Source organism: Centroberyx gerrardi, chromosome 4 (genome assembly GCF_048128805.1).
Source record: "Centroberyx gerrardi isolate f3 chromosome 4, fCenGer3.hap1.cur.20231027, whole genome shotgun sequence".
In the NCBI taxonomy this organism is placed as follows: domain Eukaryota; kingdom Metazoa; phylum Chordata; class Actinopteri; order Beryciformes; family Berycidae; genus Centroberyx; species Centroberyx gerrardi.
This window is the reverse complement of record NC_136000.1, coordinates 5,433,595-5,460,030: the sequence shown is the minus strand read 5'-3', so window position 1 is coordinate 5,460,030 and position 26,436 is coordinate 5,433,595. Positions and strand designations below refer to the sequence as shown.

Genomic DNA, 26,436 nt, shown 5'->3' with positions numbered 1-26,436 from the left:
ACACACAAGTAATTAATCCATAATCCAGTATAGTTCATGACATAAATCACAGTTAAGGTGTGTTGTCTGTAGCTTTAGTCATTACAAACGTTTTAAAGTGTAACCACTGTAGTTTACTATTTATATGCATCTACCTAACCTGTATTCATCTGCTTAATACCTGCATACCAATGCTCAGTGCTTAACACAACAACTCATCATTTAACTGGAAAGTAAACCATAAGGTTTTTGAGGTTTTAATAGAGTTTTAATAGAGGTGCTGTTCATTGTCTTTCAGGTCTGATGAAGAGCATGTTGTCACAACATAGTCGGTAAATGGTTAATAAATGTGCAAATGGGAAGAGTGCAGTGTGCAGACTCTACTTTTTGTTTTTCGCACCTTTCCAGCAGTGCCCAGAATTTCATTCTGCTGCCTCTCATAGTCGTCTAGTTGGCGCTCCAGCTCCACCTCTCGCTGATCCCATGCAAGCTGGCGTGCTTCTTGAAGCTGACAAAGAGAGAAAGGGTTTCCTGGGTGAATGCGTGTGGGAGTAAGCTAAAAACATGTTTTTGAGGAAAATCCATGGAAAGCGCTACAGTTCTTTGAGTATCAGATCAAAAACAAATTCCTTGAATCCGGAGAATCATGAGATTACAATTTCTGTTTGGATCATGGGAATATGAATAAGCATAACATGAATCCTCCATTTAAAAGCTCCTATAACAAAAGAGGCAGTTAAACTCTGTGGGTTTCATAGCCACACTTATTTGTATCACTTCAAGTGCAGTATTTTTTTAATTTCAATTTTAAACATAATGAAGCATGCTTTTGTGAATTTGTGTGTGTTTGTGTGGATAGTTCCAAGAACTTTGCTCTCACCGAGTTCTGCTGCACGATATCCTCTTCCAGGGAGCGGATGGTGCGCTCCTGCTCTTCCACCAGGCTCTTCAGGTACTTGATCTCCTCCTTCTGGACCACCAGCTCCCTGCCTTTCCTCAGCTCCTGCAGGCGAGCCTCTTCCATCTTCTTGTGCCACTCAGTCACCTGTTTGAAGTCAGTGGTTTTCATCCTTTACAGCTTGCGAGATGTGCACAAGATAATGAGACCACAAGAGACCAATAGCGTTTTATCCTGATGTGTGCTAAAATTTTGTCTGTGTTTTTAGAGAAACTGTACATATTTTCAAATAAAAGACTGTCAAATGACTTCAATCAATCCATCAACCAACCAGAAGCTGATTATGAACAAGATGATGAATCCTGTAAGGACATATCTAAATTTGATACAGCAGCAACATTCATTCCCCACTGACCTTGAGGGCTCCTTTCACATCCTTCAGCGTTGAGATGAGCTCCTCCAGCCCTCGAAGCCTCAGCTCCAACTCTCCCGCCCGGCCCTCTGCCCTCCTCCTCTCCTCCTCTGCCTTTCTCTTCTCCTCCTGGGCTTTCCCTCTGTCCTCCTGCAGACCCACCATGGTCACAGAGAACTTTTCCTGCTGGGGTAGCGGCAGCGCCCCGGCAAACTGCCTGCGTAGCGACTGGATGGTCTGCCGTAGATGCTTGGTGCGATTTCTTCCCTCCTGGCGGGCGAGGTACAGAGATCGCTCACTAGCATCCAGTCGCTGCTCGCCGCGGAGTTTGTGGACCTCCAGCTGCTTGGCGCGAGCGGTGGCGGCCTCCAGCTTGCCCACGGCGGCCGACTCGCTGAGCTGCAGGGCCACGATGTGCTGATAGAGCTTCGCTATGAGGGTCTTCTCATCTGACTGCGACTGAAGGAATGAGATGGTACTGAGATTGATGCAAACTGAAACACTGTCACACCACTCCCTAATACAAAAATCCACCACTACCATGTTTGTTTATGTTTTGATTCATTTTGAAGATGCTTTTCTCCACTCCAAAATTGACTGACAAAGCTGTTATACAAGTTCAACAGCTAAACATTTTATGGTTTTCTTTTTTTTTTTTTTTTTGTTAAAGGACTGTCTACGCTGGAAATGTTTGAAACATTGTTTCAGCACCTATATTTTGAGGTACGTTCAAAAGAATTTACTTTTCATGTTGAAGGCAAACTCTTGACAGTGAACTAATGCTGAGTCACCTGATGATGGCTCACCATAATTGTTCCTCCCTGTTTTGGATCTGTTTGTCTAACTGTATGAATGTGAGGCAGGGCGGTGCTGAAAAAGAACATGCAGGCTCAACAAAACCCTCCCTTGGATCAATAAAGGTAAAAAAAAAACAAAAAAAAACAGCTTACCTGGTAGTCCAGGACTTGTCTCCTCAGAGCCTCGACCTCCTTCTCTCTGGACTGCTGTCTGGCCTCTACAGCAGACACCTGCATATTAGCTATGTCAGCCACTTCCCGAAGCCTGTATCAACAACCACACATTTACATATTTACATTTACAATCTTTACATTTACAGTTTAGGCATTTAGTTGATGTTCTCATCCTGAGCAATTTACAGTAGAATAAGCAACCAAGCAACCAACAGTACAAGGGTGAGAGCAACAGCTCCCTGTCAACAGATACAGCAGATGGTCCTGTGCCCCAGGAATGATCATGTATAGAGAATTGCTAGGTAAAGGAATTAGATCCAGGGAGAAAAGGTAGAAGGGGTTGCTGTAATCTGTCCATGGATCCATTTTACCCCTAACTAAGTTTGGCTAAGAAGGTGAAAATAAAAAATATTCAATATTTTTCACTCTAATTAGTAGTTTTACAAGTTAAAAAAAACCTCTTGAGAACATAACACATCAAAGCATAGAAAGTTCTAATACTAGTATCAATATAGTATAAAGGAATAGAGTAAACAACATTTTTCAATTGTTTACCACACTGGATCTCACTGCTAAATGAAAAACCACTACATCAGTGTCTATCTAAGATTAGAAAGTTAGAAACCATTTTAAGCAACAAGCCTGCATATTTTCCCCAAATCAAAGTCTGCAACTTTCCCCATTGTTTGCCTGGACAAGTTTAATTTGACCTCTTGAGAAATTATTGATTACACTGCCGTGACCTTTCAAAAACTTTAAAAAAGACATTGATGTTTTTTTCCTGGCTTGGAAAATGCAATCTTTAACTTCAATGAGACTCATTTCTCATGATGATCTGCACCCTGTCAGACGTACTTAGAGGCCTCGATACGAAGCTCGGCCTCGGCTTTCTCCAACTTGGCCATCCTGGCTCGGTCAGCGTCGCTCACGGCTTTGCTCACGCTGTCTGCCAGCTCATCTCTCAGCTCCCGCTCCACCCTCTGGGCCTCCGCGTTCAGCTTGGTCAACTGAGGACAACCACAGGTAAATAAAGCCAGTTGAACTTTAAAAGAAGCCAGTTTTGAACATTCAGAATGGTCAAAGGGCTCGTTAGAGGACAATAAGGAAAAATCATGTTTCTAATACAGGAATATTTTATTGTGTCTCTACTCTGGGAAAAGTGGCCTACACTAAGAAGAAATGAAAAAGAAGAAAAAGGACAAATAGTATCATGTGCATCTTCCTGTTTTCAAGCGCGCTGTTTATAGTGGCGCACCTCTGTGTTGCAATAAACAATTTGTCTTGTGTCTACTGCACAGGCTATTGAAACCGATGTAGCAAGCTTCAATTAGCTTTAAGCTAGTTTTCACTTGTTTGTTAAGAGCGTATGTATGCCAAGTGAATCAAATGGCTTTCTGCACCACTAATCTGTCCTTACATGATTTATTGAATGATCAGTCATGTAATTTTCCCTGAGCAACAGCTCAGATCTCAAATATGTGACAGAAAAAAACTAATCTGATATAGTTTTTCTTGGCATAGCTTTCATAAATATTGATGCAACGCCTCTTACCTCTGCAAACTTGGATTCCAGTTCTACGTTGCGCTCCTCCACCTGCCTGAGGGAGTTCCTAATGTGTTCATACATCTTGTGAGCATGCTCAGCCCTCTGCCTCTCATTCAGCTCCTTCATCTCCAGAGTAGTGATCCGTCTGGAGGCTGACACGATCTCACTGTTGGCCACCGCCTTCTCCGCCTTGTCCATGCTGCTCTCACCACCTGGAAGGAAAATAACATTAAGTGGCCATTAACTGTTTTTGATAAATACATTTATAATCTGATAATCTGAGTATAATGACATTGAATTGTAGATAGAAAGCAAGCTTTTTCAAACATTCTTAACCCATCATCGCTCAAAATATTGGTTTGTAAACATACCTCTTACAACTTCAAATTCCATGTAAAACTCATGTTAAACGGTCACATACTCTAAGTCCCTATATCAAAAGGTCAACAGGGCATGCCATACTGTTATACAGACTGGGCCTTTAAAAGTCACTTTCTGACCCTAAACCGTGTCCTGATTGTAGCTTTAAAGCAGCGAATCCATGTCTCTCAATCACAGTCAAGTGATTTGACCAATTGCAAATATTGCTGTTAAGCTATAGGAAGAGACTCTCTATCAAGAGATATGTGTAGGAGCTGGGTAGAGCTTGTCTGTAAGGTCTGATACATTTTGATGCATTAACCTGTCTGCACAATCTCTCATTCCTTTGGCTTACCAACAGCATTGATGTGTTCCCATGCTTGCTCTAAAGTATTCAGTTTCTCCTTGGTGATCTCCAGCTCTTTGTTCAGGGCCGAGATTTGCTCTTGGAGAGACGCATTCTCATTCTGAAAGACAAAAAAAAACAGTTTTTACGATAAAAAGTTGCTACTGTCGGTGGCCCTTTCTGTCAATATTAGAGAGGAGCTACAGCAAAAATTATTTGTCAATAAAGATGCATGTAGTTGAAGATGTATTCAAAACAATTGGGTGATTATTGCGTTTTGATACCTCCAGATGTTCAAGGGTGGTGGTTCTCTGTATTATGCGGTTGTCCCTCTGCAGCATGTCTCGGTATTTGACTGTTAGCTCTGTGTACTGCTTGTTGGCCCTCTCCAGATCTGATGAGGAGACGCTGTCATCCAAGGCCTTCTGCAGCGCTGCGATCTTATATGCAGCCATTTCCTAAAAACAGAACAAAAGACCATCACAAGATGATTGTGGAAAATGCCGGTTAGAATGGTCGGTCATAAAGATGGCTTGTCATGCCTACTTGTAGTTCTTCCTTAATAAAAATGCAGGAAACTATCTTTATTTTTCACTAGCAAATTCACCAGCCCCTGTCACTGTTTAACCAGCTAAATGTAAATGATGATAGAGATGATAGTGAGTGAGTGAGAGAGAGAGAGTGAGATCGAGTAGACAGACTTTCCAGGCACAACCAAAATTTACTGGCAATTGGCTGGTATTAATTTCTCATTCAGGTTATTCAGGGAAAACTCTGGCATTAGCATTCATTTAATTGATATCTTTGGATAGAACTGGCTGACTAGCTTACTCTACACTTTCACTGTTCTACTTAGGGGAACAGCCACAATCTGTCCCGTTGCTGCGAATCCCTTTGGTGGAACTTCCCTTCACGTCTGTCTACCTTGTATCTCTGCAGGTCGCCTATCCTCTTGGTGACGGAGGCCTGCATGTGGCTGCTGTCGTCCCTCAGCTTGCTGTTCTCCTTGCGGAGGTGCTGCTCCTGCTCCAGCAGGATGGTGTAGCGTCGCGTCAGGGACTTCTCGTTCACCCGCAGCACCGTCAGCTTGCGGACCACTTCGCCCACCTGTCTCCTGATCTCCTCTGGGTCCTTCTGTAGGGCATCCAGCAGGTCCTGATGCACGGGTGAAATGGACAAGTGCTCTACTCAAACTCTGGTTAACCATTTGACAAATTAGGATAAAGCACAGTGAAGCAAACTAGTATGTTATTTACACGTGTCCGCTACTATTTCATTTGTTTTATTTGGTAAGATACTTCCTCGATTCCTTGTAATTGATTTATTGTGGCTCATATTTATTCATTCATTCATTTTGTTTAGCCACTTATTCATTTTCATGGTCTGGGGGGGCTGGAGCCTATCCCAACATGCATTGGGCGGAAGGCAGTGCAACATAGGGCTTAATTTAGAGTCTCAAACCCATCTGACTTGCATGTCTTTGGGATCTGGGAGGAAACCGGAGCACCCAGAGGAAACCCAGGCAAACACCGAAAGGGTGAACCCAGGTCCTTTTGCTACGAGGCAACAGTGCTAACCACTGAGCCACTGTGCCGCCCAAGTGTCTCAGAGCCATTTTAAAATGCCTTTTTAAAAGGAGAGAGGACGGTCTGTTCCCCTTAGTGTTTCCCATTTATTGAGAAAGTTTTGGTGGGATTCAATCCTGGGACAGCAGGGGTACATGTATTTCCATATAGGAGGTCTTGACCACTATACCTTCCTGGGACACTTGAGTAGCATTCATTTTTAAAACCTTTTTTGATATTGGTCTGACTCACGTTGAACTCTTGGATTTTGACAGCATCCACCTCCTTCTGCTCCTCCAGTTTGTTCTTCATCTCTGTAAAAGTCCCTTTCTCCTTCTGCCACTCCGCCTTGTCACTGAGCAAAGACACAAGAGCGCTTAGTGACTGGGTGTTCAGATGTTCTGGCTGTTGTTTCAAGTTTTGCACTTAACTAGGTTACACACTTGGCATAACCTGTGTGAAAACGTCTGGCTGGCCCACCTTAGGTGTTCTTTATAGAGGAGTCCCTGTTGGTGGCGAATTACGGCAATCTTCCCTTTGTATTCCTCCAGCGCTGCCATCAGTTGCTTGCTTGCCTCCTCCTTGTTTTTGAGCTCCTAGTTATCATAAGTAATGTAAATGTTAAATTTACATATAAGACATTTAGCTGACTCTTTTATCCAATAATGACTTATAATGAGTGCAACAGTAGAATGAGCTCAAATTCCTAGAACATTACATGCAAGCAAGTGCCAAAGCTACCGTACACAGACAATGCATTATAACGAAAAATAATGTATAAGAATAATAATAAAATAATGTAAAATAATTATTGAACTCGTATGTGTCCTGGTGATCCAGAGACGCAGTGACACTGACCTGGAGCAGTCGAACAGCGTACTCATTCAGGGAGCTGATGACCTCGGTGCTGCAGGGCGCCAAGTCGTCAGGGAGGGTCAGAGGTCGGAAGGCGACTCCACTGCCTCCCGACTTCCTCAGCTGCTCCACCTCGCCTTCCAGCTGGCTCACCTGACCAGAAAAGGTGAAGAGCACCAGGTTTTTTTTATACGTAACATTGGCAAGGGGGACGGTGATTACAATGATCGGGTGATTGCCATGAAAAGACAAACCGTATTGTGCAGTGTTTTGGTTTTGCAGGTTGGTCTCTCTGCAGGGCCTACACTGTCCTGGGTATCAAGCCAGGCAGAGAGGGTGCAAAGAGACTGAGGACGGCTGGGAATCGGGTAGAGTGACCCACGGACTATACGTAGTATTTGGACACAAGCCGGTCACTAGTCAACTGACCTGGCTGCATCACCTGGAGGGCAGTGTCTGATGTTCAAAAACCCAAAACAACCAGTGACTCTTGCTTCCATAACTGATGATGTGTCCAAATGCATCAGAAGATATTTGTCTGAAACAACTATATGTGTTTACTGTTTACATTTACAGGGCTGGATAATTGCTTTAATATAAGAAGAAAGTGATGTTGATTTTGAAAATGAGTTGCGACACACTGCTGCAAGCATTTTGTCTTGGCCTTGAATCGCCACAAGTTTACGGCTGCTTGAGTTTCAACAATTTGACATATAAATCATACAGAAACGTGTAGCCAGGGAACCTGACAGGGTGAACAACACTGCTTTGTTTTCTTGCCAAAGGAGTCTGATTATTGGCATAGGGCTGGTAGAGCTAACAAAAGATTAAATGAAAAAGTTAATGGACCATGATCTTAAAAAAAAACCCCAAAAAACCATCAAGCTGTTTGTCTCAATAGAATCATCGCTGTTTCTTGGCACACTGTAATCTGGACGCACCTTTTCTGTGGCTCTGGCAAGCTGACTCAAGGTGCTGGCTGCTTCCTCCCGGGTCGACTTCAGTTCCTGCCTGAGTTCGTCGTTTCTCCCCACCAGCTGATCTATTTGGGACTTGAGGTGCAAGGTGGCATCGGACGTCCCGGTCGAGCTCTTGACCTCTATAGCCTGTGATGTGGAAGCAGAGTAGAGTTGAAAAGCCACCAAAAATAGAGCTAAAAACTTTTGGGTGACAGTTCTGATCCAGTTTTACTGTGGTTATTAAAAAATAGTTTTTTGTTTTGTTTTTAACTCTGTAGCACTGTGAATGAAAAGTGCAATACAAATAAAATGCATTATTTATTATTATTATTACAATAACTCAAGCAAAGAAGATAATTTGAGGTGCTGCTTGTCAGTCAGTGTAACCCTCTATAACAGGTCGCACTACTATCATACTTACTGTAATGTGTGAGACAAGCTTCAATGTTTACAACCAATATTAATGATTCTACTAAATGAGATCTGGGTGATATAGCAAAACACAACAGTTAACAAATGCTAATTTCTGATGTAGATATACAGAAATGTACAGTTATGTACGTTCAAAATCACATCAAAGACAGAGAATAAGCCAAATGGCTCTTACTGTTCAGATTACTACTGAGCAGACTGCTGTGGAAATACAGCTAGCCCAGATGTTTTCTACAGGAAATGTAGCTTTTCCAGTTGCATTTACATTGTATTAAAATGTCGTCAAGTTAAACACATATGTGCTCAAGTGGTATTTTCTAATATTATAGAACAGACACATTATGCCATGAGACTATAAACGCAAAACAAACCGGGGTTCAGCCTCCTTGGTGCATCTAAAAAGAGCAGCCAAGGAAATGTCACAAGGGAAGTTGATTTGATCAGTGGCATGGTAACTGATGCTGAGGAGATATACGAGACATACTGAGAAAAACTGACAAAGGAGAAGTACCAAGAACCGGTTATGACAGACAAGCAAAAGCCCATCAGATCTTTGATGATTAAATTGGAGTCTTAACTGCCAAAAACACTTAAAGTTGGTGGAATACCGAGAGGGGAGAAACAGTTTGTCTTTCCCTTGACAATGGCATGTTGACTAAAGCCAGATTAAAGTGCCATGAATCAAAATACAGTACACAAACACACACGCAGACACACAACAATTGAGGACAAAAACTCATATCAAGTTGTGTAACCGTAGTTACTTTGTTGCAATAAAACAAGTTATATCATTTCATACATTGAGTACACTTTGTTCTGTGCTAAGGTATGAAAGAGCGGCACATTTTACCCCATAGGGCTCAAGTTGTCCCATCCTGCCCCTACACTGGAGTAAGCTGTGCCAAAAGACCAACTTTTTTAAAGGTTCATACTTCTAAAACTGTATTAGCAACAGAAAATATCTTAATTGTCCCCTTACACTAAATGGGACGTCCTGTTGTCACTGTACCATATGTGTCAGTATCCTTTATACTTAATTCACCATGAGAGTTGTCAGTGTGTCAGTGTGCACCACTGTAACCACGGCAAATTCTTCTGCATTCATTGTACTTGATAAATAATATAATTCTGATTCTGATTAGCGGTCACCAGTGTTACTGAGAACAATAACAACACTTCTGCGTACATTTATGGTGGAAATAACTTTCTGGAAGTTGAGCATTTAAAATGAATCTGATCAAAAGCTGTTACTGGACATAGCAAATATACTACTCCTTACTTTTTCCAGACCTTACTTTCTTGACTGGATTTGAATATATCAGTTTGAAGTTCAATATGATGTATGCTGATAGTGGCAGGTAATATTAGTGTCAACTAGACTATACCTAACTAAAAGTGAATATTATACTTTACAACAAGAAATAACAATGAAATGACAGTGACTCTACAACTACACAAAATGTGACCATGTGCTTTGGGACTGAACACCAATTTTTCCCTTTACTTTTTCTGATTTTTGGTATTCCCACTTTTAAGGACGTGGAAATTATCAGTTTTTTTCATACTTTTCCAAACCTGCGTATTACTGAACAAAGTACTGAATAGAGGGGGAAACGTATCAAGGAATCAAGAAGCATCAACTTAGGAAACGGATAAAAGAACAACATAAAAGAGTTAAAAGTCCCTGGCAATTACTGTCAAACTGATTCACTTTGAACCTCAAACTACCTGATCTCCCCTCAAAGCTATAAAAGTATAAATTATACAGCCCATAATAATAAAATGTCTTTACAAATGATAAAGCCTCATATCACCTATTCTCTAATAAAAAAATAAATAATAATAAATGTGTGTGTGTGTCTTCTTAGGCTTCTACACCACGGTCCTGAAGGCAGTGGAGGGGACACACTTACATTGGCCAACCTCTCCAGACCGGGGATAGAGACGGCAGCTTGAGACGGAGCGGCCTCTTGATTACTCCTCATGGCTTGGAGGACATCTGTCAACGTGCCCTCCAGATCCCGCTTCACTCTTGACAGTTCTTCCACTATAAAGAAACACACAGGAGGCAACAGTAGCTGTCAAGCTGTGAGTTCTGCGAGAGGTTATTTCCATGAAAGCATTGATGTTTAAAAAAGTACACGCTCTATCATACTTATTGCAGTTGACAAAACCCCCCCACATCTGTAAACAACAATAAGAGTTAGGACGATTTTGAAAAAATATCTAATTGCGATTATTTTGACTGATATTGCAATTGCGATATAATTTACGATATTAGAGGGAATGCTCATTTTTACATCATCTCATTTTCATTGAAAAACGTATTAAAATGATTCTGGTGTGATTTTTGCGGGGATCTGTAACAAACAAAGATGTTTTCTTAAGTCTGTAAAATATGATGTGTGGGCCAGGACATCTCTGCAGCACGACAATATTTAATTTAAAATGGTATTTTGACACACATTTCGCCTTTAACAAATATTGCATCTCCTGCGATTTGAAAATTGCAGTACGCCATTGCGATTTCGATAAAATTTCGATTTCAATTGTTCAGCCCTAATAAGAGCTTACAGTGAATGTTCGTTCCTGCCAGGAATTGAACTCGGGTCTCCTGAGTGAGAGTCTGCAGTCTAACTTCCTGCGGTGCACTTTCACCCACATGACCCAAGCGGTTAACAGAGCGACCGACCGACAGTGCGAACTTGCACTGTAGGCTGTAAGGCTATAATGAGGTAGGCTATAATGAAAAGAAAGCTCATTTTCTCATTGACAGCTAAGGGTCATGAAATTCACACAACATATAAATGACCATGTAAAGTTTAAATTAAAGTAAGAAAAACACTAAAACTGCAGTTATGTGGCTTTTCCACAACAGCAGGGCTATACTTACATTTGACCCGGAACTGTGATGACTGGGTCTTGTGAAACTCTAGCTCTCTCTCCTTTGTGTTCAGTTCTTTCTCCAGATGCTCATTCTGTAAAAACAGTTGTACGTCATTGATAAGGTTACAACCTTACAAACTTAAAGCAGTTGTTAGGTTAATGGACGAGGCAAGAAACCACAACATCTCTCGTTTTACATTTTACAGGAGCTTACCTTGCGTCTGATCTCCTCATCTGCATAACCGGTGCTCTGTTTAAGAGTCATCTGGAACGTTCTGCTGGGCCTGGGGTCTTCCTCCAGCAGCGAGTTCAACTCTGTGAACCCTGCAGACAGAGTTCATCGTCATTAAGATTTTAAAAATAAAAGGTGAACAACATCAGCATGCTGTTAATAATAAACAAAAAACATTGTTTGTATACCACTTTTAAACAGTTACAAAGTGCTTTAAAGACAATAAGATGATAATACATAAAAGCTGATACGATAAACAAAACAAACAAAACAAAACAAAACGGCAGACATATTTAAAACTGGGATACAGAGGAATACAAGTAAACATGTTGTCCCTCTCGAATGATACAGGCATCCCTTGGACCAATCAGAAACAAGACGTATCATCCCTCCAAGCTTTGTCAACATTGGACCAATGATGCAGCAGTTATGGCTTTTCAAATTAGAAATTTCGCTCTTTAATTATAGCGCCCCCATGAGGCCAATCAGTGTAATTATTTAAGCACTGGAACACAGTGTGAAGACTCATCATCTCTACAGGTTTTGTCAAAATCAGACCAGTGGTCTTTGAGATATGATGACATATCATGTTTGACAGACGGATGGACACATCCTGATCCATAGCACCCCCCACCCCCCCGCTCGGTTTCATCCCATGGGGGACAAAAACAGGCAAATACAATGAGAATACAATAATTGGCGCCATATGATTCCATGACTTTGGAGTCACCTCTGTCCTTCACCATGCGTCTGATTTGTTTCTTCAGCTCCAGTCTCTCCTCTTCCAACCGTTCAATCTGGGAAACAAAAGTCAAGTGGTGAGATAAAAAGTAAGTTCAAGAGCAGTCATGATAACCTTTGTAATCCCTCTTTGTCCAACATTACCTCTTTGGTGAGGACTTGGTTTTCTGCTTTGTACTGGCGCTGTCTGAGATCTTTGGTTCGCCTGAATTCTGTCAGATCCACTTCCTCCTTTGGTCCCAGACCTTTGGAGGCCAGAAAACAGACAAAAATGAAAGAAGAAGAGCTGTCAATTGCACTGCTTCAGGTATGTCAAAAGGTGTAATCGTGATAGACTGAGAAATGGGATCAGTAATGTTTTTTTAAATAATCTGACCTAGTCTTTCTCGGAAATCCTCGTTTTCATCCAGGAGGTCATTGATCCTCATCTCGAGCTGGTTGATCTCTTTGGTCATGGCCTCTGCCTCATGATCTCTCACTCTTATTTGATTTTTACACTCCTTGATCTCAGCGATGGCTGCTTTAAGGCCATCCGTGCCCTGCAGCACAGCAACAGAGCTACGGTTACTAGTCCATCGAAAAGTGATTCTTTTCTCACGTTGGGAATTTCCTTGTGAGTCAACTAATAGCCTTTTTGGAGACGTCAGGATGTGATTGGACATGGCGTGAAAACAAATAATCGGTTTGTAGACCCAGAAAGCACAGTAATCACACCACAGTCACATAGTCATTTCACTGTCTCTTTTTAAAGTCAAGATGGACAGGAAAAAAGAAAAAACAACCGCAAAAGGGAAATTAGGTCTTAATTCAATTTGGCTAAAAAAAACAAAAACATTGATGCAAGCCAAAAGTAAATAACAAAGGGGGAAAGAGAGGGTGTTTGTCGACTTACAGACTCGTACAGCCTCATGCGGTTCAGAGTCTCACTGAGGTCTTTGTCTTTCTCCCTGGCATCGGCCTCGGCGTGCTCCGCCACCCGCTCAGCCTCCAGCGCTCTGGTCTCTGCAGCCTGCAGCTTCCACTGCAGCTCCTCCGCCTTCCTCTGCTGGATGGCTGACGGCATGCCTGGGGCACAGAGAGGAAACTGGTTTTTTTTTTAATCTGCCGACTACAGTGGCCATGTGGTGGATTCCAGAGCCCCAGAATTTACTTGCCACTTTCTCTATTTCACCAGCAGAATAGGCAGAGAGGGCTAAAAAATGAAAATAAAAAAATTGCACAGTGGGTCCAAAAGTCCTATATTAACCTCATTATGTCCTATATTTTCCTCACTGATGATGCTTTGTTGTAGAACATACCAACAGTCACGACCAGAGCATTGTCAGTGAGGAAAATACAGGCGATAATGAGGTATATATTGGATTTTTGGAACCACAGCGCAAGCGTTTGTGTACAAAACACTTGGATTATGCTGCATGAACTGTTTGGAGAAATTTGATGGTTATTTTATGCTTTTTTGGGAGCTTTAAACAGACGGTCCCGTTAACTTGAATAGTTTGGGAGAATGCTATGATGGAACTACTGGGGCTAACTCACTGTGTGTTTGGTGGTCCTACAAACCTCAAAAGAGTTTCAACCTGGGCGTGAGTAGATAATGACTCAATTGTTATTTTGGAATGACGCCCTAACTTGGGATGATGCCCTAAAGTCCCAACCATAAAATAGCCCTTTAAGGAAGTGAGGACCAGCAAAATATTCTTACTTTGGAGGATTTTCGTCATCTTTCTGGACAATTCTGGACAATCTGGACATGTAACGCTCATCACAATTTTCATTGGTATAACAGCATTCTATTCTGTTGGGAGTGCTCAGCAGCGATCCACTCACCTCTGTCTTTCTTCATGGGCTTCTTCAGCTCTTCAATGAGAAGGGCGTTCCTCTCCATCTCCCTTGTATACTGCTCCACTTGCTCACCCAGCATCTTGATTTGATTATCTCTCTCTTGGACGGCCTTCAGACATTCACCAACAATTTGAATTGATTTTATGTGTAAAAATGAGCACATTTGTAGCACACCGAATTCACAGACTTTCATCATAAAGGAAATTTATGAAATGAAAACAAGGGAAGGCAGAGGATGAGAAGCGCATAACAGAGGCATGCAGAGCAGAGAAACTTACACCGCAGAGTTCGTATGTGACCTGGCCCGAGGCAGCGGCGGAGGTGGGAGGGAAGGACAGGTGGATAAAACAAGACAAGATGAAGAGAAAGAGCGTAGAGAAAGTAGGGGAAATGGCAGGTAGTTGGCAGAACAGAAAATGATAGAACACCGAATATTCAGGATCCCCCTCTCCACCGCACACACACACAAACAAACACGTGCATACATTCATACATGCACCATGAAAAATATATCAACACATGCAACATGCAATGAGACTTGCAAAGGCCTTTCCACATTCTCATCCAGATTTTCCTCTAGCACATTATATGTCCAGTGTATTGTTGATGCATGTGTCAATATACCACACACTGCTTTACCAGAAAGAACTGAAATTACTTCAATAGCAAATCATTTTGATAATAAGCGTGATCTCAATCGCAGAAAAAAAAAAGTCCCAGATATACAAAGAGGATTCCTTCCTCCCCGCCTTGGAACAGACCTGCTGCAAGGCAATGATGTTGCTTTTGTCTGAGTCCATTTGTGCCGAGCGCAGCTTCTCCCTCAGCTCGCGGATCATCTGCTGGTACACCAGAATTTCATCATCCTTCCCGGAGAGCACTCTCTGAGCGAGGGGAGAAGAAGATGTCGGCACAGTGGAAGGGTCAGACATTACTTCAGAATACAAACAGTACTTCAGAATAATCCAGTACAAAAATAGTTATTTAGCACAGCCTGATTGTGAAGGGAACAGTAAAGGTAACAAATCCAGTGTGTGTCCACCAGGAACCTCTCTTGGCAGTTCCTTAGCTCCTTTTTGTCATTATTTTCAGTGGAAAGGACACTCTGGTGAGCTGAACATGTCTCTAGAGCTCAGAGAGCTAGAAGTAAAAAAGATTTTTGAATTTTTTAGTAGAACAGTCTAGAGAGTTTTCAACTGTGGTTCAGCAACAAGAGCTGTGAAAGTTGCTTCCTGAAAGTGTTTAGTACTGCTAGCTAAAAAAAAAAAAAAATCAAGAGGTGGCTGGTGGACACAGACATGGAAATAACAAGCGTTTTTTGGATTAACACCCACCTTCCACTCCTCCACCTTAGTATTGACTGCTGCCATGACTGGGTCATCCTCCTCAGCCTGGCTCTGGATCTGATCTGTTAGCTCTCTGACCTGCACATCACACACACACACACACACACACACACTATTCAGTACCAGCAGAACAGTATCACAGTAAAAGCCAACCACCTTGTCCGTCATGATAAAAGTAAGTGAAGCCATGTTAGCATCAACGTCACAGTCTATTCAGCTGATAATAACCCACTTCGTGTCCTTTAAGTATGTAAAAGCCTGGCAGACAAATGATAGAGTGGTGTCAGGTAACGTAGTGCAGCTCGGCATGAAAATGAATTTCACAAACCACCCACAGACGGCCACAGGGGTGCAATAAAATACATCCCTGGCACGAAAAAGGAAGACAGGTTTTTACTTGCAACTTGGCGTGATCCCTCTCTTTCCTGAGCTGGTCCATGATGGAGTCAGTCTGCTGTACGACAATCTTCATCTTGTTGTACTCGTCTGTCATCTTCTCCATCTCCCTCACAGACTCCTCCAGACTTTTCTGCATTTGTTCATTCTGTGTCTTCAGGTGTAGGATTTCATCCTCGGATCGCTACCAGACACAAAATAATATAATAAACTTGATTTGTAGATGCTTATATTTTACCTGTTGCAAATCACTGGCACAAAGAGCTTTCCAGGTATAAAAAAAACATATAAAAGTCAGAGATAAGCAATAAAAATACCAGATATTAATTGAAAACAGTACTGGCCTTATGTTTTCTCTGCAGGAATACTGGTGGAAAACACAGATATAGGGGCTTTCCTTGGTGGTCTGATATATGACTAACACTGACACTGGCAGGTTGGTGTGGATTTCCCACCCGGACTGTGCTGTGCTGTGCTGTGCTGTGCTGTGCTGTGCTGTGCTGTACCATGCTGTGGGGCTTCCCAAGTACCTGAAGGTCCTCCATGCACTGGTAGAGCTGCCGGTTGGCCGAGTTGAGCTTCCTCTGGGTCTCGGCGCTCTCGTCTCGGGACAGGACCGGCTCCTTGTGGTCCAGCTCTCTGCGGTAGAAGTCCACATCCTGCTGGAGCTGCTCATTCTGTCGCGGCACAGGGACGACAGGCTTAGACACAGAAGAGGAACTGGACCCAGTGTCGCTTGTGATCCTACACTAGTCTAGACACACTACATACAATAATAAACATCTAATTTGTTTTATGTTCACTCTATGCACACAGACACACACAGTGTCAGAAATTAACACCCATCAAGTGCCAAATGTCGGTATAAAACTTTCTGAGGCAATAACATTTGAATACCTCAGTTATACAGTCTTTGGTCTTTGCCTGTTCCCAAACTTTGTCCCTGCTGGCCACCGTACACTCTGATTGTGAGCCAATCAAATCAAAGCAATACAATAGCCCTATATCATAGAGGCTGTTGATTGGTTGCCTATGACACTGCTCTACACAAAGTGGTAACATCTTAACTTCTGCAAACTTTGACATAATTCTATGAAAAATATATATCAATTATTTTGGCTGGTAAAAATGATTCTTAGGATGTTTTTTCTAGCCCTTACAATATATGTATCCAATGATAATATATGTATCTAACCTTCTACACAGTAACTTGAAGTCTGTGTGCATCCTACCTCACTTGAACCTTTATACTACTACATATATACAAAATACTACCAAACTCATATTTACTTCCAAGAGTCATTAGATAGACTTTTTACTTGACTATACTGACTCTGCCTCTTACCTTCTTCTTAAGCTGTTTTGTCTATGGCGATGGAACAGAAAGAGACGAAAAGAAATGATGAATGTGGAGAAAACACTCGCATGCAAGAATGATGGTACAGCGAGAGACACTAAAGGACAGTTTGAAGATGGACACAGGTGTTACACAGAATTACAGAGAACAGTGAGGTGACATTCACCTACAGAGAACGAACAGATGAATGAAAAGATGACTTCAGAAAGCTTTATGATCTGTATGAAGGCGTCGACTGTCACAAACCTCTCTTTTCAGCTTCCTGATCTCATTCTCAGCCTCCTCCGCTCGTACAACCAACTAGAAAAACACAACGGAAAGAATCAAATGTGGAAACAAAGTGCCAGATAAATTAACCAGACCTGACACACAAGGAACATTTGGAAAGACATGACTTTGCAATAGCCTTGTTCCAGTGCATGAATCTGTGCATTAACCTATGGAAGGTTATTGTCAGTGCACAATAACTATGGGATGAGATTAGTAAAAACAGAAATCGTATTTGAACTGCATATATTTGATATCAAACTCATATTGAACCGCAGAATTCATTTTATTAATAAAATTATTTAAAAATCAATTTATTTATTTCATGTTGTGAACAGTTCAATGTGAGCATTACAAATTCAAATGTATTCAGTTCAAATATAATCTCTGCTGACACTAATCTCTTTCCATAAATAACACCGAAGGACGTAACAAAATTCTCTTCAATATGTAATGTATTTAGAAAGATGTAACAGTATAATGTCAGTACAAAGTGTACAAAATAATGTATCAATAAAAGTACTGAAGAACATGAAGAAACAGATCTGTGTACCTACAATGGAATCTACATCACACAGGGAGGCATTTTCAATGTTGTTTTTTTTACTTATTGTAATGTAATCTCATTGGGATAAAAAACATTTTGTGAAAAGTAACATGCCAAACAGTGAGTATAGGAACAGGTTGCCAACGGGTCAACCAACTCTGCCTTGGCCTCTCTTTCAAAGTATAAAACCTTACTGAATACTGAATTCGTAGTGCTGAGCTGTTGGAATGATGGGTAATGAGCTCATACCTCCTCGTTGGTTTTCTTTTCCTTGTTCATCTCCCTCCTTATCTGGGAGACTTCCCTCTCCCTCTGCTCCAACTGGGTCTCAAGCTGCCGAAGCTCATCTCTCATGAAGCGGGTGTCTCGCCCCGTGCCTGAGCGCTGGGCCATCTGGACAGGAAACACAGCAAACAAACACCCAAACACCCCCCACCAAGAAAACTCTCAGACTCTCTTCATCTCCATCTGTTTACAGCACTAATGCATGCATTTACTCTCATTAGCACGTTCTCAGACAAAGATCAACTTTCTCTTTATGGAGGAAACTTTGGGGGCGCAAATTCTCATTACGGAAAAACGTCCACGATGAAAAGCAAAAACAAAAACAAAGCTGCAACAAGAAGAAATGGCTGAGCATGCAAAGAATTAGCTGTAATCTTCTTAGGTGCTCTCATTCAATAATCACAGCACCCAATCCCCTTTGCGGCGAGGATTCACTCTATGATTGGGTGTTAGCACTGTTGCCGGAAGCAGAGCAGCATGAACTGTGACCTACAGTGCAAACAAACCTGTTACATGCTATATATTGGTGTACCAACATCAGCGGGGAGCGGTCTTTCACATTTACTCTGGTATCGGCATTTATCCCACTGACAAATTTAGGTAAAAAATGAGTTCAAGAATGCATATATGGATATCCAATCTCTTCCTAAAGAATAAGAGTACCCCAATAATGCCTCAATAATGTACGCATGCATGTTGGTATGTACGTACGCAGTCAGACAGGCGTATACTGTAAGACAGACAGACAGACAGATGCTGAGAAGAGTTACCTCCAGCTCTTGTTCCAGCCTCAGCACCTTGGCAAGGAGTTCCTTTTCTACAGTATAGAAGTCGAAGTCAACAGTGTGAAAGCTGCTCTTTGTTAGCAAAACGCAAGGGAATCTTTTGACTATTAAACTTGATTTGCACACTAACCAGTTTTAGCTTGCTCTAACCCAGTGTTATCGATAAGGTCATAGGCAAGGACAAGTTCCCGATCCTTCCTCTAATAGAGAGAAAGAGAGAGAGAAAGACCATTAATTAATTAATTAATAAATAACAAAGTCTCACGTTGTTTCTATGACAATCACATTAAATGGTTCTGAAATATCAACTTTGATAAAACAACAACAAACCTTCAGCAGGGCCTGAAACAGTCTGAAGCCGTGGATAATTTCCTCTGGGGTTTTATCCTTCACCTCCCATCGTTTCGCCTGCATGGAACCATGGTTTAATATGAAAAATAGTCAGATTCATTGTCATTTGATTTCGGTACAATATATTTAATCTGGCAGGGTTTGCTCTGCATTGAGCAGTGGTGTGCCACAATTACTTGTTGTTCAGGTCAACAAGTAAATGTGGAGGGATGAAGGACAGTCATGCAGAACAATCTTGGGGCATTTAGCTGACAGAGGTGAGCAGGGAACTGTAGAACAACTCTAACAAGCTTGTTGGATAAACATGGCAGTAGTCCTGTGGGCAACTAGCTAGCCATAGCTAAACATTCACGAATTACACATCTCCACATTCAAAAACCAGTGAAACCAGTGGGTGGCTAAGGAACCGGGTAGAATTAGCCGTGTAATTCATGATAATGTGAACTGGGGAGAATTACCATCAGGAGCATATTATTGACCGAATCCGCTTGGTTGTCTTCACTTTCAGAAAGCGTTTCTGGGTCAACCCTCATCACTACATCCCAATCAAGAACAGCAGGCATCTTGACAATAACGTGTTTCTGAGGATTTCACCAGGAATTGAGTAGGCAGCGAAGTGTTAGTTAAGTGTTAGCTAGTTAACTTGCGAAATAATTAGTTAGGTAATCCATTTTCGTGGATATGCTATAGGTTAGCTACCAACTGTGCTCCACAGCATCATTAAGTTAGCTTTCACATACAGCTAGGTTAACTTCAACGACATTTATCTCACTGATTTAAATTCAGTCACGTTAACGTTAGCACACCTCGCGAATGAGCAAGCAACTCTGCAATTTGTAACCACATTAAACGTTGTATTATTAAGTGACTGCCCACACCAAATGCCTGTGTTGACGTTAGATAGTGTACGTTAACGTTGAAGCGATGCTTTGGCTGCTAGGTTACCGTTGACGCCAACTGCGACGTTAAAAAAACCCGTAAACAATTGAGTACCACTTCTTTACGGTTGTCGTAAAACAACTGCTGAGAAAGCAAGTCCGGTGTAACCAGATTAGTAGAAAATAAAACTAGTAGTAACGGGTGGTCTCATGTGTATAGCTTTACCAACATATCGATGAATAACCAGTATATCCGACGTAAAAAAACTGATGTTTCCTCATTGTAACAAGCTCTCATTGTCCAACATGGTTAATATTAGCTAGCTAAGTAGCTAACGCTAACGTTAGTTCAACTCTGCACCGGAAGTGGTCGTTCGTTGAAGCTAGCATGCACAAGTGGAATGTCGCTTGCTGAATTGTGCTCTAACGTATGTTTCTCTAAATTCCAAGTTTTTGATATCAGCTCTACAGTCACTTGTTAGCCGTAGACACGGTAGGAAATTCATAACGAATTGAGAAACCAGCGAGCACGCAATCTGGCTAAAAGAGTAGTATCGAGCTAGCATTGGCTGCTAAAGTAGCGTTGTGCTATGGTTAGCTAGGTTGCTGATCTAATTTGTCAATGTTAGGATATTATGTCTGAGATTCATTGTATTGTTATTTTGCCACGATGAACTATGCGGGTGGTATTCACTTAACCAACGTCAGCAAGTCAGCTAATTTACCTGAGTAACATTAGCTAGTAGCCTTAGCTTGCTGCTACTACCTCTCCTTTGACACTCTAGCCAGGCTTAGATCAGTTAACCTGTGAGCTACATTTAGTTTGATAAGTTGGGTAATTTAATAGCTAGGTTAAATGCTTGAATGCATTAAGACAGGAGACATGGATGGAAAAAGTGACCCAAATCAAATATGCAGTCATAAGAGATAGTGATTGCAGAGAGATGGTAACCAAACTGATAAAGAAGAGTTTTGAAACCTGGCTGTTAATTAATTTTCTTGGCCTATTTAGTAGGACATTACAGTATGAGGGCAAAATACCATGAAGTGTTCTAAAAATCCCCAATGTGCATTGTTTCATTGATTGGTTGCATCAAAACATAAGTCCAGTTTTGAAGCTATTCTACAATACAAGACAACTGCATTACACATGTTAACAACTAACTTTGATATCTGGTAACCTCTTTGTTTTGCTGGATAGTGATCAATGAAGCCTTTGGTCTGCGATGGCTGTCGTGTCATGGAAGGAGATTTTGCTTTTGACTGGACTGGTGGTGGGATGTTACTGGAACAGTCTGTCATGCGGCTTCGTGTTTGATGATGTCTCAGCAATACTTGACAATAAAGACCTGCGGCCCTCAACCCCTCTCCGCAACCTGTTCCTTAATGACTTCTGGGGAACGCCCATGGCTGAGGTGAATAATGGTCCATGACATCCCTCTCTGCTTTACCAGTACATTTTTTAACTTAGGATGGCATTTTTCAAAATTGGAATGACCTAGGTAAACCTTTGTAATTAGTTTCACGACTTAGTTTTTAGCGATTTTATGTAGATTGAGTGAAATGTTTATTTGTCTGCTGAAAATGTGACCTCCCCCGAATTAAAGGGCCACTTAAAAGCTTCAGTAAATATTTGATAACCTTTGATGTCTCTTAACCAGTTAACTGACCTGCAGCTGACAGCATGTTTATATGTCCCTCTATAGGAGCGGAGCCATAAATCTTATCGACCCCTGACCGTACTCACCTTCCGGCTGAACTACCTCTTCAGTGAGCTGAGTGCCGCTTCCTACCACCTGCTCAATGTCGTGCTACATGCTGTAGTGTGTGTGCTTTTCCTGCGGGTGTGCCGTCTGTTTCTGGATAAGACTTCCAGCTTGGTGGCGGCACTGCTGTTTGCTGTGCACCCCATCCACACTGAAGCTGTAAGTGTTCACTTACTGGATGAAGTCAAGTTGTGCAATGCTATAGTATGGCAGAAAACAAGCTGTGGTTACACCTGTCCTTTCAATGCAACTCAGAACTGTCAGATCAGATCTCAGATCAGGTCGCATTGATGTGTCCACACATGACACTTGTATGCTCTGTGGTCAGATATGAGATCGGATTTGTTTTTCCCACGCAGTATTATAATCAAGAAATATGTTGCTGTTTGCAAGACAAGCTCTCCTTTTGTTCTTGTTTTTTCACATTTTTACCAGTAGAACAGGCTGCAGTTGAGGAGAGCGCTTGTGCTTTATTCACAAATCATATTCCTCAGTGCTCTTATGGTCCCAGTGGAGACAAAGAGTGCCTGAATAACTTTCGTATGAGGAAACTTACTTTTGACTTTGTATGCCCCCTGCTCCGAGATAATCTTCAGTGGCAAAACACTCACTTTAGAGCCTCCATTTCCGTGCATAAAAGGGCGGCCGTGGCTCATGTCAATGTGGCCGTGGTAAATTAATGACGTGGCCTGCAATATCCAGATTGTGGCCGGAACTATGTGCACACACAACTGAGATCCAAGCCAGGTCGCCTCAGAATGTGGATTTTGAGATCAGATCTCAATGCAGCCAGCCTGGCTAGTTAAACCTTTGTAATTAGTTTCAGGACTTTGTTATTAGCAATTTTATGTAGATTGAGTGAAATGTATATTTGTTTACTGAAACTTTCAGAAATTCAAATGTGACCTCCCCAGAATTAACCTTGACTATGAGGCAAATTAAAGGGTCACTTAAAAGCTTCAGTAAATATTTGACAACCTTTGATGTCTCTTAACCAATCGACTGACCTGCCAAGATCCGATCTGAGAGCGTACACACCTGACAGTTAATGCAAGCTGGTGTGATTGGATGCACTAATCATCTTTGTTGTATTTTAATTCTTGAAAACTGACTATTTTTAAAGATGTATACCGTATGTTTTCAGATTGGTTTTGAAACTGAAACTTTGGAGTTGCATCTATTTTCATAGATGTGATCAGGAACACAAACGGGCAGAAAAAGCTAAAAAAAAAAAAAAAAAAGGCTAATTGAACCTGATCTGAAACCAAAAACCTAGGTGTATTCGTTGACCTCATTCCCTTCCATAGGCCCTGTATTAAAACCCTCTTCCTCCAATTAGGACTTGTATTTCATCCTATTCAACATAGCTGAACTGATGACCAGACAGGCCCTGACCAGAGAGTAGAAAAACAAAGAAAACATTCTGCTTCTTGGGGTGGAGTGCTACTGTTACACAGTGCGCACCACTGCGCCAATCTTCCTCATGTTGTTCTCTAATCTAAGCGCAGTCTCTCAGACTTCTTGAAAGGAAACCATTTGCCTCACAAATGAGCCCTTAGAGTTAGTCCAGCAAATGCCCTTCGTGTTATCTCCGTCTGGAATCTCTCTCTCAACGGATCATTTGTTTTTCATTTATGCTCCAAGCACTGAAGGTCCCTTCATGATAAGTACGGACAAAGAGTCCCTGTGTGTCCCCTTGTCTTTCTCCGTACGTTTTTTGGTTGTCCGTCTTTCTGAATGGAGACTTAAATTTTAGTTTTTTTCTTCTTGGAGCATCTGCTAATATCATCAGATTCAAATTATTCAGTATATTCCACAACTGTATCTAAAGGTCCAAAAATGGCATTAGGAAAACGCTCACTCTGGAGAGAGAGAGAGAGAGAGAGAGACGTGATTTGTGGTCTGAGTAATTGGGCTGAATTGAGCTAACAGTAGTCAGTGGCTTTTCCATGGTCTTTGAACCTTGCTGTTGCATTAGCCTCGACGGACTGATCCCAGCTGAAAGTTGATATCATCTGTGAGAAAACAGATATATGTTCCAAAGCTTTAAGCTTGCATTTGCTTTTCACTTTGAAGAATGATTTACCCTAACTCCATGATCATAATGCAACATCTAATTGAGCCACATAGTTCTAACTGGTGTGTAACCTTATTCAGTTAAAAATTGTAATCTTAAGACCTTTTGCACATTTGTGGAGTCTGGCTGTGGAGAGCAAAACATGTCCAGGCGGCACATGTTGGCCTGTAAGCTGATGTTGATCAGAGGTCGATGGAGGAAACAGAAACAATTGCTATGGCTCACGCTTTAGTTTTTATAGTTATATTCCGTTAAATCAAGATAAATAAAACTGAGAGCCAGTGGAATATTTCTACAGCTACAAATGAACACATCTTGGCCGATTAGAGAACAGCACACCCGCCTCATCGAAATCCTGATGTTCCAGACTACTCCTACAAAGATTAATATTATTATTATTATTATGCACTTCACTCATGAAACTCTCTGCATGCTTGTCTGGGAAACATTTGTGGAATTAGACTCTTTGTCAAGTGTATTGTCAAACCATTTGTGGAGCCCTGTGTGTGTGGTTTTAGGGTAGATCTAATTCCTCGCCTCAAGCCTTTAGTTGGGATGGAAGCAAGATTGTTATTTCTTCCACAGGGGGGCAGTCATCATTTATACAAATGGCAGAGGCTGCTGTCAGAGAGGCTGCTGTATGGTGATAAATATGTGCTTGTAATCCTACTGACTTCAATAGACCTGTTTTCACAGCTGGATTGAAGTATTTCATTGACCTGGGTATTAAACACATGGATTCTAGTTTCTGCAGGTTACAGTTATTTAGTCATTAGTTTAATGTTCTCTTCAAAGAGACTAGAAGTCTTGTTTAACAGCTTGTGACAAAGGAAAATTTGTATTCAGTGTTCCTAGATTACATGGCTTTATTTATATGTATTCTGCGCTATGTCGGTAGCAGTGTATCTGTAATAAACAAATTTCCCATAGCAGGATCTATTACTGTACTACTACTGATGCTTCTACCATTACTACAACTTTCTGTCATCAGATCACAGGTGTGGTTGGCAGAGCTGAGCTCCTCTCTTCAATCTTTCTCCTGGCTGCTTTCCTGGCCTACACTAGATCCACAGGCGCAGACCATTCCATCGGTAAGTCTAAGGTCCCTCACCAGTCTCTGCTGGTTACAGCCCATGTACTGTGAGATGTACTGCGTCCATCATGTCTGTTTTGATGTGTGTGTTTTTCTGTGTGCATGTCCACTGATATCTCTGCAACCATTCAAGACAGAACCATGAAATAAATGAAAAAACCCTCACGCTCAGCCCCCGACTTGGTGCAGATCCTTTGCAAAACTGGTGAAGAATTTCGGAAGGTTGCACACAAAACAATAAATGATGCTTATCTTCTTTATTTTTTGGCACAAGAAAACAAAGAGACACAAATGTTTTGGGCTGACTGCCTTCCTTGGGACACACTGAAGAAGGCAGTCAGCCCAAAACGTTTGTGTCGCTTTGTTCTCCTGTGCCAAAAACATAAAGAAGATAAGCATAATTTATTGTTTTGTGCGCAACCTACCTAGATTCTTCAGAACCATGAAATAAAAAACAGAATGCTCGTTGGGTCCGGACACAAATGAATCCATGACCTTGACCTGGAAGGTCCTCAGCGATGTCGCGGTCCTCCGACTGCCTCATTGATTCTGTGTTTACATTCGAGCACAACAGACCAACGGGTACATAATCCAGCAAGCCCAGACATAAACCTTTGCAGGTTTGACCTATGAAGGAGTTTGTCTTTACCCTCTGGCTAGGCTTGTACTCCGCAGGCTGTTGTGATGGCATTTGCTGCCAAGTGTCTGTTAACACGGTTTCCTCAGGCTGCTGGCAGCTCTCGGAGACACCAGATAACTGCCATGGCGCTGGTTGCGGTAACTCATTCCAGACTGTTCGTGGGCAGAGGCTTGTGTTGAGAAATTGGGGAGTGGCACACACAGAGAGAGGGTAGTCGATTTAATTGATGCGTGATGAATACAGTATATTTGATAGCTTGCGTGACTGCACACAGTTTTCTTTCTAGTAGCTGAATTCCTGAAGGACTACTCATGTTTTGTTGCCAGTTTTTTATTTGTCTACCATTTGGATTTAATTAAAAAAAACACTAAAATTCCAAATTGTTATTACTTCAAATGAATTAAACTCCAATTAAGTGACTGACTGTTCTAGATACATAACATTTCTAGGCATAATAGTGTTTAGAGTATTATTTTTGAGCAGACACATAATTGAAGTACAAAAGGCAAATGAAAAGCATGCCAATAACGCCATGTCAAATATTTTATCATGCAGCAGGCCTTTCTACTTCTAACTGCAAGTCCAAAAATGACAAAACTTTGCCTTGTTTGTGTCACTGCAACT

General features: G+C 41.6%; 2 protein-coding genes across 3 annotated transcripts in view; one reads left to right on the top strand and one right to left on the bottom strand.

Annotated features, from left to right (window-relative positions):
* cep290 (centrosomal protein 290) overlaps nt 1–19,921 on the bottom strand; it is a 35,554-nt gene extending 15,633 nt beyond the window's left edge. Inside the window, exons 1-33 of the mRNA XM_071925523.2 lie at nt 19,817–19,921; nt 19,338–19,415; nt 19,138–19,207; nt 18,993–19,039; nt 18,187–18,330; nt 17,370–17,423; nt 17,112–17,132; nt 16,297–16,443; nt 15,768–15,950; nt 15,359–15,448; nt 14,786–14,908; nt 14,303–14,323; nt 14,010–14,133; nt 13,075–13,247; nt 12,559–12,721; nt 12,327–12,427; nt 12,172–12,238; nt 11,424–11,533; nt 11,217–11,301; nt 10,237–10,370; nt 7,874–8,038; nt 6,936–7,085; nt 6,558–6,673; nt 6,330–6,432; nt 5,437–5,667; nt 4,797–4,970; nt 4,522–4,633; nt 3,813–4,018; nt 3,116–3,267; nt 2,240–2,351; nt 1,293–1,748; nt 860–1,024; nt 380–487 (exon numbers count right to left, since the gene is read on the bottom strand). Coding sequence (XP_071781624.2) covers nt 380–487; nt 860–1,024; nt 1,293–1,748; nt 2,240–2,351; nt 3,116–3,267; nt 3,813–4,018; nt 4,522–4,633; nt 4,797–4,970; nt 5,437–5,667; nt 6,330–6,432; nt 6,558–6,673; nt 6,936–7,085; nt 7,874–8,038; nt 10,237–10,370; nt 11,217–11,301; nt 11,424–11,533; nt 12,172–12,238; nt 12,327–12,427; nt 12,559–12,721; nt 13,075–13,247; nt 14,010–14,133; nt 14,303–14,323; nt 14,786–14,908; nt 15,359–15,448; nt 15,768–15,950; nt 16,297–16,443; nt 17,112–17,132; nt 17,370–17,423; nt 18,187–18,330; nt 18,993–19,039; nt 19,138–19,207; nt 19,338–19,415; nt 19,817–19,921 — 4,290 coding nt within the window. The remainder of the gene's footprint in view (nt 1–379; nt 488–859; nt 1,025–1,292; nt 1,749–2,239; nt 2,352–3,115; nt 3,268–3,812; nt 4,019–4,521; nt 4,634–4,796; nt 4,971–5,436; nt 5,668–6,329; nt 6,433–6,557; nt 6,674–6,935; nt 7,086–7,873; nt 8,039–10,236; nt 10,371–11,216; nt 11,302–11,423; nt 11,534–12,171; nt 12,239–12,326; nt 12,428–12,558; nt 12,722–13,074; nt 13,248–14,009; nt 14,134–14,302; nt 14,324–14,785; nt 14,909–15,358; nt 15,449–15,767; nt 15,951–16,296; nt 16,444–17,111; nt 17,133–17,369; nt 17,424–18,186; nt 18,331–18,992; nt 19,040–19,137; nt 19,208–19,337; nt 19,416–19,816) is intronic.
* A 675-nt stretch (nt 19,922–20,596) lies between these two features.
* Nucleotides 20,597–26,436, top strand: part of tmtc3 (transmembrane O-mannosyltransferase targeting cadherins 3) — a 30,977-nt gene continuing 25,137 nt past the window's right edge. The window contains exons 1-4 of one of the 2 annotated variants that reach the window (XM_071925526.2): nt 20,597–20,664; nt 21,438–21,651; nt 21,943–22,161; nt 25,071–25,170. In XM_071925526.2, the coding sequence (XP_071781627.2) occupies nt 21,463–21,651; nt 21,943–22,161; nt 25,071–25,170 (508 nt within the window). In that variant the 5' untranslated portion in view covers nt 20,597–20,664; nt 21,438–21,462. Of the gene's footprint in view, nt 20,730–21,437; nt 21,652–21,942; nt 22,162–25,070; nt 25,171–26,436 lie in introns of both variants that reach the window. The other variant, XM_071925527.2, reaches the window with a different exon arrangement.